Genomic DNA, 19,945 nt, shown 5'->3' on the forward strand with positions numbered 1-19,945 from the left:
GATCCAGTTTACCAATACTGATGACAATATCAGCGCATGTGTGGCCAGCATAAGTGCACTCACAGAGGGGAAAAAAAAACATGAATCATATTAAACTGTAGTCTTCAGTCCTAATGAATAAGGCACTGCAACTTCACACCAAGACAATACAACACATTCCATGCAGACCAGAATGAACGCCATGCAATAAACTCATTAGGGAGCCCACAAGCTGTACAAGCCCTTGTCTGTGCTGCATAGGATCCACAATTGTCTGAATATGATAAAGAAAAGTAAACCTGCTTCATTAAACTTACTTATTGTAAAAATCTATCCCAAAATTTTGTTTTCTCAGACATGCGTCACAGCAACCAATTGTTGGAGCTATTTTTATAGCCAACTATCAACTCACAGTTCTATCCCCACTTTTTTGGCCTGTGACATTATTTGCAATGATGTCATACATGCAGAACCAATTCACAGTCACTGACAACCAATATATACTATTTTCTTTGGGTTGAGATGTCATACGCTTTTTTTTTTTTTTTAAATGACTACCCCACTTCACCTTTTAAAGAGTTAGACGAGCTTTATGTAACACGCTCTATGTCTTCAATATGAAGAGGAAAACATGCACACAGCAAACAGTCCATCCATTCTACTCACTAGGATATTCAGTGGTTTCAGCAGAGGGGAGGGTTCCTAGAAGAATAGGAAAGCTCTAGTGTTCAAACCCTGCAATGATTTCAGTTTCTTTCTTGTTTTTTATATTTGCGGATGTGTTTATTCTGTTACATCACAAGTGAGTGTGGTCAAAAAATTGCTGTATCGTGTTCTATTTGTGTTTTAGCCCATTCCTGGCTAGCAGTCAAGGCGTGATATAAATACCTTTTACCTATATCAGAGAACAGTATAAAACATGGCATTGCTTATTTTTACATTTCTACATAATATGTATATCAATCATTACATGTATTTTATACATTTATTGCAAAATATTTTCCCCATGACTGTATAAAAGTTTCGCACTCGATGGTCCGCTATAAAGTTACCCCGTGCCGCATTTTAAAAACATCAGTTCAGCAAAATGATTGCTCAAAAACTGTTCTAATCAGCATGATGTTATTATGCTATTTTATTTTATTTTTTATTTTTTTATTTTTACAGAAAAGACTATTGTTAGTAGAATTATGCTTTGAGAGGGCTGGCAATGGCATACATCCCAGAACAATGATTTCTATGGTATACTGTAATTACTAGCATTAATCTATAAATCCTTACTGACAATCTGCCAGTCATGTTTGACTATTCCTGATTCATGTATGCAAAGTTTATGGGTTGCGCTATTTAGTTTGGCATTTTTAAGTAAAATGTTCATTTAAAAAAAGACTAATGCAGGAGATACCAGATATATCTCCAGCATTTATCAAATTACTGCATTAAACTACAGTCCCCATAATACTCAATGGTGTCTGCAGTCTGGGCAGTTTTATCAAGCTCCAAAAAGCTAAGCTTGACCCAGATGGCCATCTGTAGATGGTGTTAGCCATTTAATCCTATTGAGGTAGCACCGCAGGAGAGGGATCTTCGGATCCCACTCCAGCAGCCTTGCTGCTCTCCCCTGAGCTGTTTACCGCAAATGGAAAATGCGCTTGAGTGACCCTAGGTTGTGATGACAGATGATACTAAACGGGGCAAAAAACAGAATTGTTAAATAGGCCCCATAGTGAGAAGCCAAAACTCCGGTGAAAATGTCTGTATTTGCCATAGAATTCCTCTCACAGCACTATCAATTCATGAACGGGTTAACCTATTTTTAGTCGATTACCACAATCCCCGTAGATCTCTATGTGGATGATGAAAAGAGTCAATTCGTCAAGCAGCGAAAAGCTTAACTCTTCGCTGCTTGCTCTGAAAACCTAACGTCATCGTAGGATGGCATTAGTCACCTCAACCATTCATGTTATCCCCACCGAAGGGGATATAAACATAGAAGTACGAGTTTCTCTTTATTCCTACCCAACAGACTGCACGCCCCTCCCCGCTTATGTCCATAGCTGCCAGTCACCCAGCATCGTGCGTAGCTTTCAGACGAGGTCAGGAGTGACGGCAGAGCAATGATATAGATGCAAATACTGTGCAGCTCCTCTTGTCTTTCCTGCACTGAGCTGTGCAGTAAAGATCTTTATGTCTTTGATCATTTCTATTTATTTTACAGTTTCTAAAGTGTATTTGTTTCACTACCTGAAGTTGTAAAGGTAAATCTATGTATCTGTGCAGACGTTTAGCCGCGCATGCGCAATAGAGATACCAGGAAGTGGGTGGTCACTTCCGTCTCTCGCAGGGCTGCTGGTGAAAGTCATGTCGCTATTGCCAGGGTTTGGCTGACAAAAGAGGATTCATGCATTGTGGTAGCACAACATTAGGTAGTTCTGTGATAAGTGGAGATACAGAATGTTAGATACCATCAAAAATTGGCCATCAATAATAAATACACCCCTTAGATAATGTATGAAGACATCATAAATCTTAGTCCACTGTGGGAGTCTTCTTATCGTTTACGTGTAGTCAGGATGAAGCCGTATTACTGACAGATCAGAACTTAGAGAAGTCTGTAGGGGTTTGTTACAACACCTTTCTTGTTTGTAATCAGTGTCTGCCCTGCTTCGGAAATTGGGAAAAGAAGGTTAACTAGAGCCTTACTGTAGTGATCAGCCCTGCGGTAAAAGACTGTTCCCCTCTAAAACACATGAAAGGAAGAACATCAAAGGTTGCCACACACACCAGTCATTTCTATTTCTATGTCCTGTCAACAGAACCCCTGTATATCCTCATAGGACAGGAGCATTCCTAGGTCTTTACCTTGGAACTGTATCCTGCATCCTTTAGCTGCTTCTGTAACAGTGCTAATATTATGAAAACCAACAGTAAATAATATATCTTTCATCTACATGGATCTTTATGTACAGCTGCATTTCTATGTACAAATGGCTATGATGTACAATAGTAGTGTATATTTGTCTAGTATACGTGACTATATATTTTAATTATGTCCTTGTGATGTTGAATACTTTCGTGTCAAAAAAGACAAAAGATTTATGATCCACTAGATGGACACACTCCACACCCCACAGCAGAATGACTCCAGATCGCTGAACTCCTAGGATTTTCGCTCTTCCATCCGTAACAAAAACCTCAGTTTTATTACTTTAGCTTATCTTAATGATGTATCCCCCCTGTACAAATTGCTTCAAGTAACATCTCTTAAATGTTGTGCCCCTTTCTCAGTCATTCATTTGTAAACTTGCCTGATGATAGGGCCTCTGTGCTCTGAAAGCTAGCAAATATAAAAATTTCTTTTGGTTAGCCAATAAAGGTATCACTCCTATAATACTTTGGGCAAGAGTTACTAAGCTGCGGGTTTGAAAAAGTGGGGATGTTGCCTATAGCAACCAATCAGATTCTAGCTTTCATTTATTTAGTACCTTCTACAAAATGACAGCTTGAATCTGATTGGTTGCTATAGGCAACATCCCCACTTTTTCAAACCCGCAGCTTAGTAAATCTAGCCCTTTGTCTTTTTTGACACAAAAGTATTCAACAACACATAGATTTTTCTGGCTGACACGGTACTGCAATAATTTTCTTTTTTTTTTTTTGACACACATTTTAATTATGTCCTGAAAGGGATGATGAAGTGAGTAATGCATATATGATGTCTGCTTCCTGTGCTTATTATCTATTTTGCAAACACATGAATTCCTATTTTAATCAAGTGAGGCCAAAAAGGACAGATGCAAGTTAAAAGTCATACATACTTATTAACTACTAGTGGAAAATGTTTATCCTCAACATGCTTTTCTGCATACCGTATGATGTAGTTATTATTTCCATTTCAGATAGTACAGCATTTTTAGCAGAGATAACATGTATGTAGTTCAAGTGACAGTGAATTTGTAAAATGGACAATGTAGTGCTCTTCCTATATAATAATAATGGGCAATTATTAAGTTGTTATATTCTGCAGAGAGTTATGCTCGTGTATAGGAATTGATGTCAATTGAAGGGTTTTAGAATGATGCCAAATATAGAGAATACACTGTAGACAGTCAGTACTTAGATTGCCATTTGCAGACTGTAAGTAGGTACTGAATGATATAAAGGAAAGTACTGCAGTTGAAAATGACTGATCAGTGTGCACCTCAGCAATGGCAGTATTTCCGAAATAAATATATGCACGTGTGGACTACATAACCCATCATGCTATCAGGACATGGCAATCACTGAGAAATTCCACCATAATTTAAAGACAACTATGCTTTAAATTAGAACATGCCTTATAATGACCGTACTTTCAATGCTGTGCTATGTCACTACGACATATAATATTTAAACAATGATATCTCTAAACAGCCGATGTAGATATAATTTGCAGGAATACAGCTGTAATGAGTGTATATTCTCCATTTGAATGTTGTTGCTAGATAAGTATGAACAAAACATTAAAAATCAGCATATCCTGTACAGTAATTAAAGAGGATCTGTAACCAGGGCAGTAGGGATAATTAATTAACTTAAGTAACTAATTACCCTTTCCCCCTCCATTTGACCAGGAGAACATCCAGCCAGGAGAGAGTCCAGGCAAGCAGGCTGCTCATTCTAGTGAGCAGAGCTCTGTCTCTCACCTACCTCCTCTTCCCTGCTGTATGTCAGTGTTCACAACATTCCAGACCGGTGAGTGCAGAAAGCACCGACCATTGTGTAATTAATACTATCAAAGAAATATACATATTACTGGAAAAAAATGTTTTCTGGTATATGTTCCAAGCCTGACAGTACTGTAAAATAATTCCATAACTCATACTATACAATGCTATACTATAATACGCTATATATATTGTAGTATAATAAATGGCATGTATTTGAACAACACCGATATCTAAACTTTCCCTATTTTAGACCACCTTGCCTAGAGAAAATCCTAATTCTCTAAACCATTGTTACCCCCAACCCAACACATTTCATATCCCGCTACACCCTGGGAAGTTGTGTGCAGGGATAGTTAGGATCAATGATGCAATGGCTGTCATGGAAAGAGAGAGAGAGATTGCAAAGAGGCACTTACGTGACTGTGAAAAATCTGCGGAATTCCAATAGGTTGCAGACAGATGGAAAGAGATGGTTCGAAATAAAAGAGAATGCAAGTGAGATGGGACCAAAGAAACAACCAAAAGAAAAGGGTGAACTTAAATTAAATATGTGAACATACAATGTAATGGAATCAAATGAAAATGAACTCAGAAGCCATACATAATGAACATTATTACAAAGGCTGCCGTTCTGTTCACACCCAGAAAATGTCACCTCTTAAAATTATTAAAATAACAACACTGAACTGCATCATAAACTCAGATAAGATTCTAACTATATAAAAGGGGGCAGAAGCTATACATACTGTAATGAGGAAAGACTAGCATTGGTGATAAATACAGACATTGTAAACATGATCATTGTGTAAAAGCGTAAGACATAAAAATAACACCTACTATTACATGACATATGTACGTGCACCTGACTGAATATCCCATGACATGCTTAACGTTTTCTTCTCACTATTTCCTCCAGAAACAATCTTTTATTATTTCTATTTATTTTTCATCATGGAATTTCTAGCCTAAGGCCAACGTCTCTACCATGTAAAACAGGGAGGGGAAAAGTCAGTAACACTCTAGCAGTATAAACATGGTCCCTGGCGCTCTGTGTTTGGGAGAGTATAAAAAGGCAAGTTCAATAGTTTTTAATTCTCAGTCATTGCGACAAATCCCTACTTAATGTTGTAAAGATACCGTTGCATTTATATGTGGGGATGGCAAGTCCACTTTATGGGGTCTAACTAGACCCAGCGATATGGAAGACTTACTATCATTGCTTATTGCAGCAACAGAAAATCTTCTTTCGCCCCAATGTAACAATAACATTTTGCCTGGACAGCAGTGTGATGCCCAGTCCCCGGTGTCACTGGCTGGGCAGCGGTAAGTTACCACCTCACCGGCCAGTCTTTGGTTCATCTGCACACGGCTTGCCTGCTAGATCATTGGAGCTGGAAGCCCAGGGTCAGTTCCAGATTTGATAAAAAAAATAAAATGTTTTAAAAATTGAAAAAATAAATCATTGACCATTCTAATTCAAGGAATGACTTTATTTAAATAAATAATGCCTTTAAAGTAACCCCTCTGCTAATGCCATCCTTAGGTTATAGCAATAAGAGTACAGCAGTAGTACTTGTACTGCTGCTGTACATGGTAAATAGGCCTCCCTTTGCGGAGGCTACCACTGGCGATGTCTGGCCATAGTGTTCACCACCCTAGGGGCTCTGGTTAATAGGAAGCAGCCCTAAATCCGGCAAAAACTCAAGTTTTCGCCACACCTACGCTTTTCTCCCTATACTAAGGCAACCCATAAGGACCTGTCTCAAGTCATTCTGACGGCAAATAATAATGAACTAGTTTGTCACAAGTAATCAGTCATTGCAATGTTAATCCTGCTTAAATTCACCCCACAATAAATCTATGTTTTTCTCTGGTCTATGCTAACGTAATATGCAATTATTTTACACTGTATACTTTTATGGCCTTAGAAAATATATATTATTTACATAGCAATAATAATAATAATTAGTACTAATAAGCTGACACTGTTCAAAAAAAGTACAATACTAAAGAGCTTTGGATTTACTTACGAACTGGCTGGGTCACAAATTCAAATGGTGGGGATGATTCTCCGATCCCTTTGCCATTAACAGCTGACAGTTTCACAACGTATGATGTTTCGGGCCTGAGGCCTACTATTGTAAGAGAGCCCTCTGAACTTTCTGAAAACACAGAAAGTAGAGTGCATTAATATTGACTTGGCATATTCCCAGGTCTTCAAATAATAAACCAATACTGACAAATTTAAATTAAAGACTACACTCTCAAAACAAGGAAAAATTTTATTTTCATAATTACATTCAACCAAGTAAATTACATTTTACCTTCGGCCTGTTCCAGGGCCGTAGCTAGGGCTATGCAAGAGGGGCGACTGCACAGGGCACAGTGCTGAAGGGGGGCGCAGGTTATGAATATTTTAGGTTAATTTAGTTAACAGTAAGGGCTAGAGGGGAAGCAGTTTTCCTTCTCTCCCCAGGTGCTAACATTTTAAGTTATGGCTCTGGCCTGTCCAACCAGAACAATAGACTACTTTTAACCCTTTTTCTAGTCTATACTAATCTAGATTTAAGAAGTAGATTCTATGTTACATACTCAGGGCAAGTTAACATCTGCCCATAGTTTTTTGCATTGTGATCGGTTCAAGGCCTCAATTTTCTATTAATACTTTTAAACAATAAAATCCTTATTTTGTATTTAACAGTACATTAAAATGGAAATTTACATCGATCAGCCACAACATTAAATCCACTGACAAGTGACGTGAATCCCATTGATTATCTCATTATAATAACACCTGTCAAGGGGTGGGATATAGTAAGCAGCAAGTGAGCAGTCAGTTCTTTAAGTTGATGTGTTGAAAGGAGAAAAATTGGGCATATGTAAGGATTTGAGCGAATTTGACAAGGGCCAAATTGTGATGGCTAGATGACTGGGTCAGAGCATATCCAAAGCAGCAGGTCTTGTGGGGTGTTTCCAGTATGCAGTGGTTAGTACCTACCAAAAGTGGTCCAAGGAAGGACAACCGGTGAACCGGCACCGGGGTCATAAGTGCACAAGGCACATTGATGCCCGTGCGGAGCAAATACTAAGCCGTCTGGTCTAATCCCATGGAAGAGCTAATGCAGTACAAATTGCTAAAAAAGTTAATGCTGGCTATGATAGAAAGGTGTCAGAACACACAGTGTATCACAGCTTGTTACGTATGGGGCTGTGAAGCCAGAGTGCCCATGCTGACCCCTGTCCACCGCCGAAAGTGCCTATAATGGGCACATGAGCGTCAGAACAGGACCATGGAGCAATGGAAGAGGGTGGACTGGTCTGATAAATCATGTGGACAGCTGGGTGAGTGTGTGTGTCATTTACCCAGGGAAGAGATGGCACCAGGATGCACTATAGGAAGATTGCCAGCCGGCGGAGGCAGTGAAATGTTCTGGCCAATGTTCTGCTGGGAAACCTTGGGTCCTGGCATTCATGTGGATGTTACTTTGACCCGTGCCACCTACCAAAACATTGCTTTAGACCAAGTACATCCCTTCATTGCAACGGTATTCCCTGATAGCAGTGACCTCTTTCAGCAGGATAATGCACTCTGCCACACTGCAAAATTTGGTCAGGAATGGTTTGAGGAATATGACAAAGAGTTCAAGGTGTTGACTTGGCCTCCAAATTCCCCAGATCTTAATCTGATGGATCATCTGTGGGATGAGTCGGAGGCAAGGAGGACCGACCTCGCATTTTACAGGACCTAAAGGATCTGCTGCTAACATCTTGGTTCCAGATACCACAGGACACCTTCAGGGGTCCTGTGGAGTCAAGGCCTCCACGGGTCAGAGCTGTTTTGACAGCACGAGCAGGACTTACACAATATTAGGTGGTTTTAATGCTGTGGCTTGTATAACTGAAGGATACAAAAAAAATATTTTTGGATGGAGTCCTATTAGATAAAAGAGAAAACAAATGGATATACTTGGGTAGCCCATGGGTCTAATGGGCTCATGCCACTTTCCATTCTCCTCTCGGCTGATGCAGCCAACGAAGCGTGGAAGGTAAGTGTTCATGTGTAACTGTTTTTATTTGATCTCATCACACTCCACCCAAAGCTAAAACTAGTTGACCTTTAATGAGACACTGAAACATGGCTTGTAAAGTTGATTAACCCACATCATTTGGGTGCTGACAAAAACTGTAAAAACCATGATAAACACCTTTAATTTAGCATTATTTCCAGTATGAGCTACCACAATCAAGTTTGAAAGAACATTTTGAAATAGTCTTCTCAATTACCATCCCGGGCACTGAAGTTTGAGCTATGCCATGTCTCTGCCACCTTCAGTCTCCAGTCTGCCTTGTATTTCAAGATGGGTACTCCACCAGTAGAGTCTGGTTCTTCAAACTCAACCATGGCAGTGCTCGAGTAAGATTCCACCCTAAGAATGTTGGGTGATGAAGGGGTTTCTGCAAACAAAAATTAGTATAAGTTACAGTATTAATGTTTATACACTCACCACTTGTTAAAGACGACTAAGTTAAAATATTATATAAAAAAAAACTACTAGCAATGTTTGTGAGCATATGGGTTACATATAAAGTTTTGTCACAACCTGATATGAAACTGGACATACTGCTTTGCAGGATAGAAAGTAATATTGGAGCGGGTAATGACAGAACACACAGAGAATCGTCCTTTAGTCCCTTTAGCAAGTTAACAGAAAAGAGGTTTTTTTTCGCAGCGTTGTTTTGAAATGTCGGGGGCATGGGTGCTGCTCTGACTGGATGTGAGGTATCTCTTATTGATAGGAATACTGCAGAAAAACTGTAACAATAGTATTTACTTGTAGTTCTCTGGCTAAAAAAAATCAGTCATGGATTCCTCAAAGTGGATTTCTTACCTCATAATACACATATTTGTGTTTTTGAAATAAGACCAAGGGGTAAATGTATCAATATGCGGGTTCTTCAACACCCGCGTGTTCAGCCTCTTCCGCGATTAAATTTCAAGCGGCACTGCATTGTAAAGGGAAGTTAACCCTTTACAATGCAGCGCCGCTTGAAATTTAATCGCGGAAGAGGCTGAACACGCGGGTGTTGAAGAACCCGCATATTGATACATTTACTCCCAAGTTTGTGTCTCAAGTTAATTCATAGTTACAGATATACTTTAAACCAGGACATGAGGCTTACTCACCTGCTTGTACGAGAATGAACTCAGAAGACTCCTGCCCAACACTGTTGACTGCAGTGCAATTGTAGTTTCCAAAATCACTTTCGGAATCAGGGTTTATCTGGTGATGTAAGCAAAGATCATACACTTACACCGTCTGTGTACACAGCAAAAGGTTTATTGAAAACATTTTTCAGTAAAAGAAAAAATGGAGCAGCGAAAAAGATTTACTGCAAAATTTAAAAGGTTTGCTGTGATGGACACCCAAAAGGCCACTTTCTACTAATGGGCTCATTATTGCTGGACAATATTTTGTAATACGGAAAGTGGTGTGCCTATAATGAGGCCAGCTGAGGCAGAAGTCTCAGGAATTAAGTTCTGGGGGCAACAAAATAGAGAGACTCAATTTTAAAACACAAATGTTCTTGATGCAAATGTATAACTGAATGATCTTAACTTTGTTGGTGAGTCCAGTAATAAACTATAATTAGTTCCCACACCTTCACTTTCAAGGGTAACAATTCAGAAAATGCACTTGATACATAACCCTGATATTTAGTCTATTTACAGCAGCCTGGTTTAGCTGCTAAAAAATCATTTGCATCACTGTTGTAAAGAAAAAGCACTCCTGAGTTTTATGTGGTATTCGTACCTCAAGGCTACTGGCAAAAGGACTGTTATGGATCTTAATGTTGGAGAAGTTGGAACTTGGCAGCAGCTGACCATCCCTGAGCCAGGACACTCTTGCAGTGGGATAGGCGAGAACCTCACAGGTGATATTAACCGGATTCCCCTCCCAGGTATAAATCACCACTGGGCCCCTTATCTTGGGAGCATCTAGAAAAGGTGAAAAGAAAATATTCTTATTAATCTTATCATATAATAAAACCTCTGATAAAGAGAACAGAAAGGAGTTTCATAGATCACTGCACTTCCTCCTGCGTTCTCTGTGAGTTCACTCTTAACTTCCAGCCCATTACTACTATTACTAAATGTTCTAAACAATGTAAAGAATAAAGGATAAACTTTAAAAATCTGCATAAAACAGCCCGTGATAACCTGCAGTATTCCAGGTGTAGTATGCTAATAGTAAATAAAACAGGACTGATGGCATCTGGGTTTTGTGAATGAGAAGCATTTTCCACAACACTCTTATATATCATTCAGTGGCGCACGCAGGGGGGGTTTCTGAGTCTCTAAACCCCCCCCCCCCCTGCGCTAACTAAGTGGCCACTGTCCTATACAGCACCGCCGCAGACGCTTCTTAGACAGCGCCGCGGCTGCTGTATAGGACAGCGCTGGCGAAACGGAGCCCCCCCTGACAATCCTCCGTGCGCCCCTGTCATTGATGGCATTAAAAGGAGGAATATTTATCAAATACATTTATGAAAAGGCATTTCCATACTTTGTATTATTGTTAAAATCTTTGTATAAAACACAATTTTACTTGCTATATTGATATAATATGTAATAATATGGAAATGTCATGTTAAATGACATTTGGAAATGTCATTAATACTGAATGTCGAGAATCAAAGAAATAGAGCAAAGTGTTCCATAAACTATAGTCTTGGTTATAACAAATGTGAAGGCATTGGTTTCACCTCTTATGAAAGCTTATGGATAAAATCATCAACTTATTCATGAATAGATTTATGTTAATTATGTATATATCTTTTTCTTTTTTTTACTAATTGTGATATTTTATTTGACCACTAACTAGTTCTGAGCAGCAGAGTGAACTGAAATGAAATTGAGCAGTACAGCCAGAATGGTAAAGAAGAAGGTAGAGAGCACCCTCAGGGGCAAACGCAGGATTTGTAGAGGGGGGTTTCCACACCACGCTGCCAGTGGGCGTGACCAGCATGCATGGGGGCGTGACTATAATTTTAGACAGTGCTTGGCTGCTGTCCAACACTTCCTATCCCTATAATATACATGGGCAATGCTGCATGTACTACTGTTAGGTGCACGCAGCTCTTCCTTTTCAAGCAGAGCTGGGTGAGTGGGAGCAGGGTCCAGCCACCTCAATTATACAGTGCCCCAGGCTTGGAGGGGGGTTTCCAGGCAATGGGACCCCCCCCCCCCCCCCTCGGTTTGCCTATGACCCTCACAGCATGAATATGTATTCAGACAAAACTGTTATTTTAAACACATATTTACATTATTTGTGCTCCCTCTCCCTTTGGCTTTATGCTATGAGTGGAGACTCACTAGTGGCAATCCTGTATGTTGAGAGGACCTGCTGTATGAAACGTTGGATAAGAGAGATCCACAAGGACCTCTGTAGAGTGTCAGATTTGTATTCACAGCCTGCCTATCCCTGTGGGTTTAGTGACCAACATATATGTACTCTGCACCTGAAATGAAATCCTTTATATACTGCACTAGTTCATGTTTTGGTCCAGCTGGGAAAATTTACTAAGTGCATTCATACAAGGAGTTTAGGTATGTGAGACATTGTTGGCCCTTTGTCTCTGACTGCAGAGAGATATGTTAAAACCTTTCAAAGTCTCAATTAGTTTCTTTTATACAACAGTTTATTTCCTGAAAATCAGACCGATTTACTTTTGTATTGAGACCTATTGCATATATAATTTCTGTGTCATTTCATACCCACAGGTTAAAGAAATATTTACTTAACCGCCTAGTTAAAGAAAAAAGAGGCAATTTTCACAGCGCAATAAAACACATGTCTATGAGTATAACCAGATGCTAGATCCTACCTATGGTAATAGTGATAAATTGGTATATTTAGACACATAACGTATCTCTTTCTCAGAGAGGGTGATGTCATTAAGGATAATTGCGGAGGTATTAGGAGAGATTAACCTAGCCAATCATCCCAGAACCGAGGGTCAAGGCACTTTGTGATGTCACTAGCGCTAGAAATTGTTATGCTGAATATTGGTTCATCCCATAACATGTCTGACTCCACTGTATGTAAGTGATGATTCCACTTAACAAAATAAAATAATACCATGTAGTTCTCAGACTCTGATTCTTCCTATTAGGCGACAAACAATTTAATTATTTATATACACACTGACAAAAAGAGAACCAAACGGCAAAGAAATATTTAAAGCCCATGGGCCTAATTCATTAGTGATCTTATCTTATGCAAAAGTTAAGATGCCTTTTTTAAGAAGAAACAGGGAGATAAGAGTGAAGTTAAGATGGATTTTCATCTTAACTTAAAAAATTCTTCACTTACGCAGTGGATTTTGCTTCTTATCTTCCTTTACTGGGCATGCACAGAGTGGATTTGCTTAAAACAAGCAAAAAAACTGCAGATAAGATCCTTAATGAATCAAGCCCCATGGGGTAAATGTATCAATCTCCGGTTTTGTCAACTCGCGGAAGTTCGGCGAGATGACAGCTTAAATTTAAAGCGGCGCTGCCTTGTAAAGGGAAGTTTCCCCATGTCTTATTTAAGTGTAGGAATGCTGTATTCAGTAATCACTATGTATTTTTGATATCTCCGCCTTGTTGGTGATTTACTAAAGCCTCATATTTTTCTAAGCTGGGTGGATCTGTGTTTGCATTTAACCGTCAATCTGGAGGAAAACTTACATCTTTAGAAAATGACCTATCAGAACTTGGCAAAATGTATGTGGAGTCTATGTAGAGTACTAAATGTGTCTCATTATATATTTATTAATTACCAATCTCTATGCTGCTGTGTAAGTCAGATGTAGGGCAAATAAAGTGGTGGAAAATATATTTGTTTTGTTTCATCCTCAAGGAAAGAGGCAGAACAGACCGGTATTTCACACTGATATATGATAATCATTATCCTTAATTGTTAAATCAATAAAGAGGAAACAGACCTGACAACTGGGCTAAAAGAAGCTGTTAGTGATAAAATATAATGTAGAGAATCCACTAGGAATGTTAGATGATGGAAAGCATTGGTAGTGTAGACTCATGTTTTGTTTTAGACAAATGTGTTTTACTGAGTACGGCCTAGGATTAAAGACTGTTTTCTATGAGATATTCTTTTTCCAGATGTTTAATAACACAATTAAAATTACTGTGTGCTCTGTAGGAAATTGACAATTTCCTGACATTTTTAAACCCTGTGACTGCAGACTACATTAAAAAAAACACATTAAAAGTTATTTCCAGTGGTAACGGGCAAGATTCTGTTAGTTGTGTAATCACAGCATTTTGCCTGTCTGGAAGATGACTGCATTAACATACAACGTTGTAAGCTCTGTTTTACAAACTCATTATAACATGCCGCTGATGTCAATGTCAGACTAGTAAAGGAAGCTCTGACTGCAGTGATGCTATACTTTCACACATTATGGAGCCTTTTCCTTATTAGTCCCCCTGATCGCAGTGATAACGATGATTTGTCATCTCTGCTTAGTATGGCGTTAAAAAAAGATAACCACTTATCAACATTATTTCTGTAAAACTATCAGGAATATTTAGCTGCCCCCATGTTGGTCTGGAGCAGTAAGAGTTATGACCTGAGTCAGTCTCTGTAGTTGCCAGCTTGCACACACGCAGGGCCGGATTAAGGGAATGGAGGCCCCTGGGCTAAGGGGGCCTCCATTCCCCCGTGAGGGCCTCCCCCCCCCCGTGATCCGAAACGCCAATCCCCCTTCCTTTGGTGAGCCGAGCCGCGCTGCCCCCAAGGCACTTACCTCCTTCTCCTGGCATTCCAGTCCTTCCCCGGCGCGCTGTATGCTCTTTACTGAGATCTCGTGACAGTGAGACTCACAAGATCTCCTCAGTAAGGAGACTACAGCGCGCCGGGGAAGGACTGCAGTGAAAGTGCTCAGCAGCATTGTTCGCGCCGGGGGCGCCCCCACCGATCAATACTGCTGCTGAGCACTTTCAAGGGCCCTCTGGATGCCCGAGGCCCCTGGGCTGTAGCCCAGTTAGCCCTAGGGTTAAACCGGCACTGCACACACGCAGATGAAATTAATGCCCATATTTGGTCTTTCGTTTTTATGATGAAAATATATTTTAAAAAACCTATTTATTTATTGTTAAAAATGCATTTCAAAATAAATGCTTTATGCTGAGAATAAAGCACTTCTAATATTTTTGCTGCATTAAGGCCACTCTGAGATGGAGTTAACAGATTAGGTATTGTGGAAAATACTTAAACAGGCTTCCCCATGCAAGGAGGCAACCCCTTTCATGTATACAGTAATATCATGAGTTCTATCACCCTTAATGGGGCTCTTTGTCCTTTAATAAATAGGCCTATAGAAAATATGGAGGCCGTGGCTGTCCATTTTACAGTCATGATCTCCATTTGCCTGAGTCCAAACCTCTTTTCAATAATCAGTCTGACTCATCTTCCTTGTCCCCTCCTGACTCTTTATCGGTCTAGCCACACTGCTTCCCTGTCCCTTCCCTTCCCACCCCTTTTATAAATAAACATTGGTGAGTTCATGCAAAGCTTTTTCTACAATGATCAATGCAATAAGACAATTTAGTTTTGATTTGTATTCTATATTACTTACTGATATGTATTTTATCATTGTTTTTACGCTTGTTATTTACTGACTTAATAATGTTTGAAAATAAATAAATAAGCTCCTATATTCACTAAGTTTTATGGCTGCACAACTTTTATCTATAAAGGAAAATATTTTGAAACATACTCAATTATTTTACAGGCAGTCAATTAAAATAACGGTCCAACCTACTGACATTTTTTTGTTTAATTACATTTTTTTTTATTAAGTTTTTAACATTGCTGTAAGAATGTTTGACTACAACATTATCAGGATCACAAGTCTCATACAGCAGTTCAAACAAAACGGTAACCACATCATCAGAAAAGATAAGCGCCAAGAGAAAACATTCTGGGCCTGATTCATGTTCGGAAGCAAGTGAGGTTGTGTGTTTATCTTGCGTGAAACGGATCTGTGTATGCTCAAAAATGTACTTACGCCAATGAACGCAAACACATAAAGTTTATGTCTGAACACAAAGCACACAACTTACTACGGCTTGAGAGGCGAAACAGGGGGAGGGACAGGGCAGACTAACGTAGGCCATGCACAGTGAAGGCTGATGCTGATGATGATGATTCAAGTCCTGTGTTCCTGTAAGAGCAGCAGCCGTTAGGATCTGCCCCCCGGTGACGCGAGCGTCCGTGTCATTGGTTGGGGGCATGGCCAACGGCAGAGAGATGAGGGGAGGTCCTTGGATAGTTGGGAATTACTACGTACTGCAGCAGTAGGAGCCCCCTTGGAAAGCACTCGCATACTGGAGGGGGGAAGGGGTCACTGCATGAAGACAGTGTGGCTACAAGTTGAAAAGGAGGATCCCTCACGCAGGGGGTGGTGCACACAAGCGTAGTGCGAGAACCTCTGGACCATTCCTACTGTCTGCCTGTGTATATGATTGGCTCTGCTGATACTGTGTAATGACTGTTCCTACAACATCGGGTGCATGAACTGTCAGAAATATTTTATTGCTGCAAAGTGTGTGCTGGAGGAGTTGAAGTGGTCATATAACCTTTACCTGCAACCATTATGCTCTTTTGTACTGGAGGAGAAGAGGAGTTCAATAAAGTTTTATCCAGTTTGCCCAGTATTTAGTTTGCACAGCACCACACCACTACACCAGAGTCTGCCCACATGTGACTGTGTTAAACACCCGTGTATTCGGGAGGGGGGGTCCTCTGGTATTGGGTGCCCGTACCCACCAGCTAGCCGGGGCAGTAAGTACTGACTATATATATTTATATATATATATATATATATATATAAATAATTTTTTTTAAATCAATATTTTTGTGACCGATTATACTGTTACAAGTTGTTCATTCATTTTATAATGTCTTGAGATACTTGAATCAGGCCCTCTGTTTTTAGGTGTACAATTCTTAGATATCATTGTGTGTAGAATGCTTACTGTGTTCCTTTTTTGTGACATATTCATTATATTTTCTCTTTAAAAATGTATTTGAACCACTCTGCCTATTTGCACATATTAATACGAGCTTATATATGAGCAAATAAAAAGCTCCAGGGAGAGCTATAGCAGCAGGCCACACCAGTATGTACATTCAGTTGAGTACTGTAATATATATTCCCTTAGACAGCATGTACTATTATATATGGGTTAGTGCAGAAAAAAAGAGACAATTAAATGCTCCTTCAAACGTGCTAAGTGGGTAATTGGACTATACTGTGAGCCGTCGTGATGATTTAGTCCATACTTTAATAGAAATAATGTTGCTTTGACAGGGAAGTTAATTTACTCAATGAAAGCCATTGAAAAGTGGGTCAGAGATAGGAGACACCAGTAAATTACAACTGATGAATGCTTGTCAGAGAGAGTAAGGCTAGTCTGATAGCTTCTTCTGTTTAAAACCAATATTTTTGGATTTCAGTTCTATTAAAGTTGTGGTTTTTTGGATTTATTGTGAATCCAGCAGAATTCTCTTCTCTGAGAATAACTGTAATTTTATGATGTAAAACCATTGTGGCCTAGAGATGTGGTACCTGACTACATTCAGTGACAATCATCATCATCATCATTTATTTATATAGCGCCACTAATTCCGCAGCGCTGTACAGAGAACTCACTCACATCAGTCACTGCCCCATTGGAGCTTACAGTCTAAATTCCCTAACATACACACACACACACACACACACACACACAGAGACTAGGGTCAATTTTGATAGCAGCCAATTAACCTACCAGTATGTTTTTTGAGTGTGGGAGAAAACCGGAGCACCCGGAGGAAACCCACGCAAACACAGGGAGAACATACAAACTCCACACAGGTAAGGCCATGGTTGGGAATCGAACTCATGACCCCAGTGCTGTGAGGCAGAAGTGCTAACCACTAGGCCACTGTGCTGCCCAATGAATCTTTTCACGTCTGAAAACAAGCCAGTGTCTTTCTGGTTCTGCAATATTAATCAGAAATCTTACTGTTGATGTATGTGAAACAGGAAACAGAAATGAGGCTCTTACACTGCACTTCGAAGTACATGGCTTGTGTATCCTGGCCGATGGTGTTGCTGGCAACGCAGAAGTACTCTCCAGCATCTGTGTACTGGATGTCCTTCAGGGTAAGAGAGGACATCCTGATGTGTCCTTGAACCACTACACGTCCATCCAAGGTCTGCAGGGAGGAGAAGAAATATGTCAGCACATAAGAATGTTTAAAATGTTAATATGTTGAGTTGGCAGCAGATCATGAGCCGATAATTTTACAATAGATATTATTACCGCCAATGAAGAGGCCTGCCATAGCGATAAAGCCCTTCAAGAGAATATGTCACTTCTACAGTGGAGGTAGCCATTATTGGGGTCAAACTACTGTTCAACCATTCAGTTCACTAGGAACGGAGGCATGAGGCACAAAGTGGCCTCATGCCTCAGTTATATCATTATTTAGTGAACTGATAGGCTGCACTCCCATGAATATTGTTTCAGGAACCAATATGGCTGCCTCCACTGTGTGCAGGCGATGGGTACAGCTTAGCCCTGGCTAACTTGATTCCTACAAGAAGCTGGAAATTGGCGAGCAGCTTCTGACTGCCCCCTGCAACCTGAATGGCATTCTGTGCAAAGAGCATCATTCAATGGAATTCACAAATGTGCTGTTGCTAAGATATACAGGCTAATAATACACAGCTGTTACTTCACAAAACGCCATTAACCACCAACGTCAGCCATAGGATAATAAGCACTGACTGATACGTTGAAGACACATGGCCTACAAAAAAGTCTTAACAATGGGTTTATACACATTAGACCACAATCAGTAAAGTGAATCGATGTGCAGAACAAGCTCTTCTGTGAAGTTCATTGTTCAGAATGGGAAAAACATTGTGGAGAGCCCATGATTCCACATTAATACCCCTGTTAAATGGCATGCATCATAAACTATATATATATATATATATATATATATATATATATATATATATATATATATATATATATATCTTCTTTTATCCATTCTTGTTTACTTCATAATGTCAGTGAACGTCTATGTCAGGCATATAAGTAAATGACTCCTGGCATTGTTGTTTTCACTTAGGAATAAAAAGTTTCTTACAAAGCCACCATTGTGGTCACTAGTGGAGGAAATGTGCAGTCAGAGATAGCAAAGCTGTAGGAGAAACCAGCTGTCCGTGGTTACATTGCATGAAATGCATACACACAGCAGCTGTGCTAGAATCACCATATGAGGCAACAAGTGGGAACATGCTACCGTTATCCTACATTGATATTATTGCAGTGGGTGTAAGTGTCTTACATTTAGAGATAGTCAATTAAATCGGGGCTATACTATGTCCGTATAGATTTTTAAGTTAGATCAAAAACTGTATCCAACTTGACTAAGATTGCAAACAAATTGCTCATAGCCCATCATAGGTTACATAATCACGTGGAAACTAGAACCGGGTTTAACCCTATCTTAAAAACTCAGTTTAAATCAAAACAATAATGGAGAAGTTGGTTTACATCAATATTACTATGGTCAAGTTGCTGTAAAATGGGTCAGCTCTAAAAAAAAGTTGCAGAATATTAAATAAAATTGTTCTGTAAAGTTTTTCAGGTTACAGAGGGGCTCATTTATGATGCTCATTGTACGCCAAGAGGAGAAGTACAAAAGTCACCGGTCTGCACCCTAAATCCTGGTTACGCAAACAGACCTGGAGGCCTTTGTACGTAAACAAACGACTGGCTAAAGAAAGGGTGGCTTGGGATAATGAGAAACCATTGCTAGCTGTGCTCATGCAACACAGCAGAATGTGTGAGCCTGATATTACTTCTGAGGAAGTGTGAGCTTAGCAAATGTGTAAAAGGTGGTGATTTCCTGTTACTACAAGGTGCCGGAGGATTCGGAGAAGGACACAGAGGCTGCAGACTATCGGAGATGCCACTCCATATGGGCGTTTAATATTCCACCAGCTTGTGAGTGCAATTGACTGTTGATTTTAAATGGTTAGTGTATAATATCAAACTATTAATAAAATTTTCTATAAAAAGCTAATTTTATTTGGAAACCTTGAATGCTTGATTGAAAGATCTTACAAGGTGAGCACCCACTGATATTCTTACTAGTTATATCAACATACAGTGCACACTATGG

The 19,945-nt window shown here is 39.7% G+C and overlaps 1 protein-coding gene across 7 annotated transcripts in view; it reads right to left on the reverse strand.

The window, feature by feature from the left end:
* NCAM1 (neural cell adhesion molecule 1) overlaps nucleotides 1-19,945 on the reverse strand; it is a 268,171-nt gene that overhangs the window by 46,753 nt on the left and 201,473 nt on the right. For all 7 annotated transcript variants that reach the window (XM_075191349.1, XM_075191348.1, XM_075191350.1 and 4 more), the window contains 5 exons: nucleotides 17,812-17,962; nucleotides 10,502-10,686; nucleotides 9,874-9,970; nucleotides 8,973-9,143; nucleotides 6,719-6,850 (listed from right to left, as the gene is read on the reverse strand). In XM_075191349.1, the coding sequence (XP_075047450.1) occupies nucleotides 6,719-6,850; nucleotides 8,973-9,143; nucleotides 9,874-9,970; nucleotides 10,502-10,686; nucleotides 17,812-17,962 (736 nt within the window). The remainder of the gene's footprint in view (nucleotides 1-6,718; nucleotides 6,851-8,972; nucleotides 9,144-9,873; nucleotides 9,971-10,501; nucleotides 10,687-17,811; nucleotides 17,963-19,945) is intronic.

The sequence above is a fragment of the Mixophyes fleayi genome, chromosome 11 (genome assembly GCF_038048845.1).
Source record: "Mixophyes fleayi isolate aMixFle1 chromosome 11, aMixFle1.hap1, whole genome shotgun sequence".
Taxonomy (NCBI): Eukaryota; Metazoa; Chordata; class Amphibia; order Anura; family Limnodynastidae; genus Mixophyes; species Mixophyes fleayi.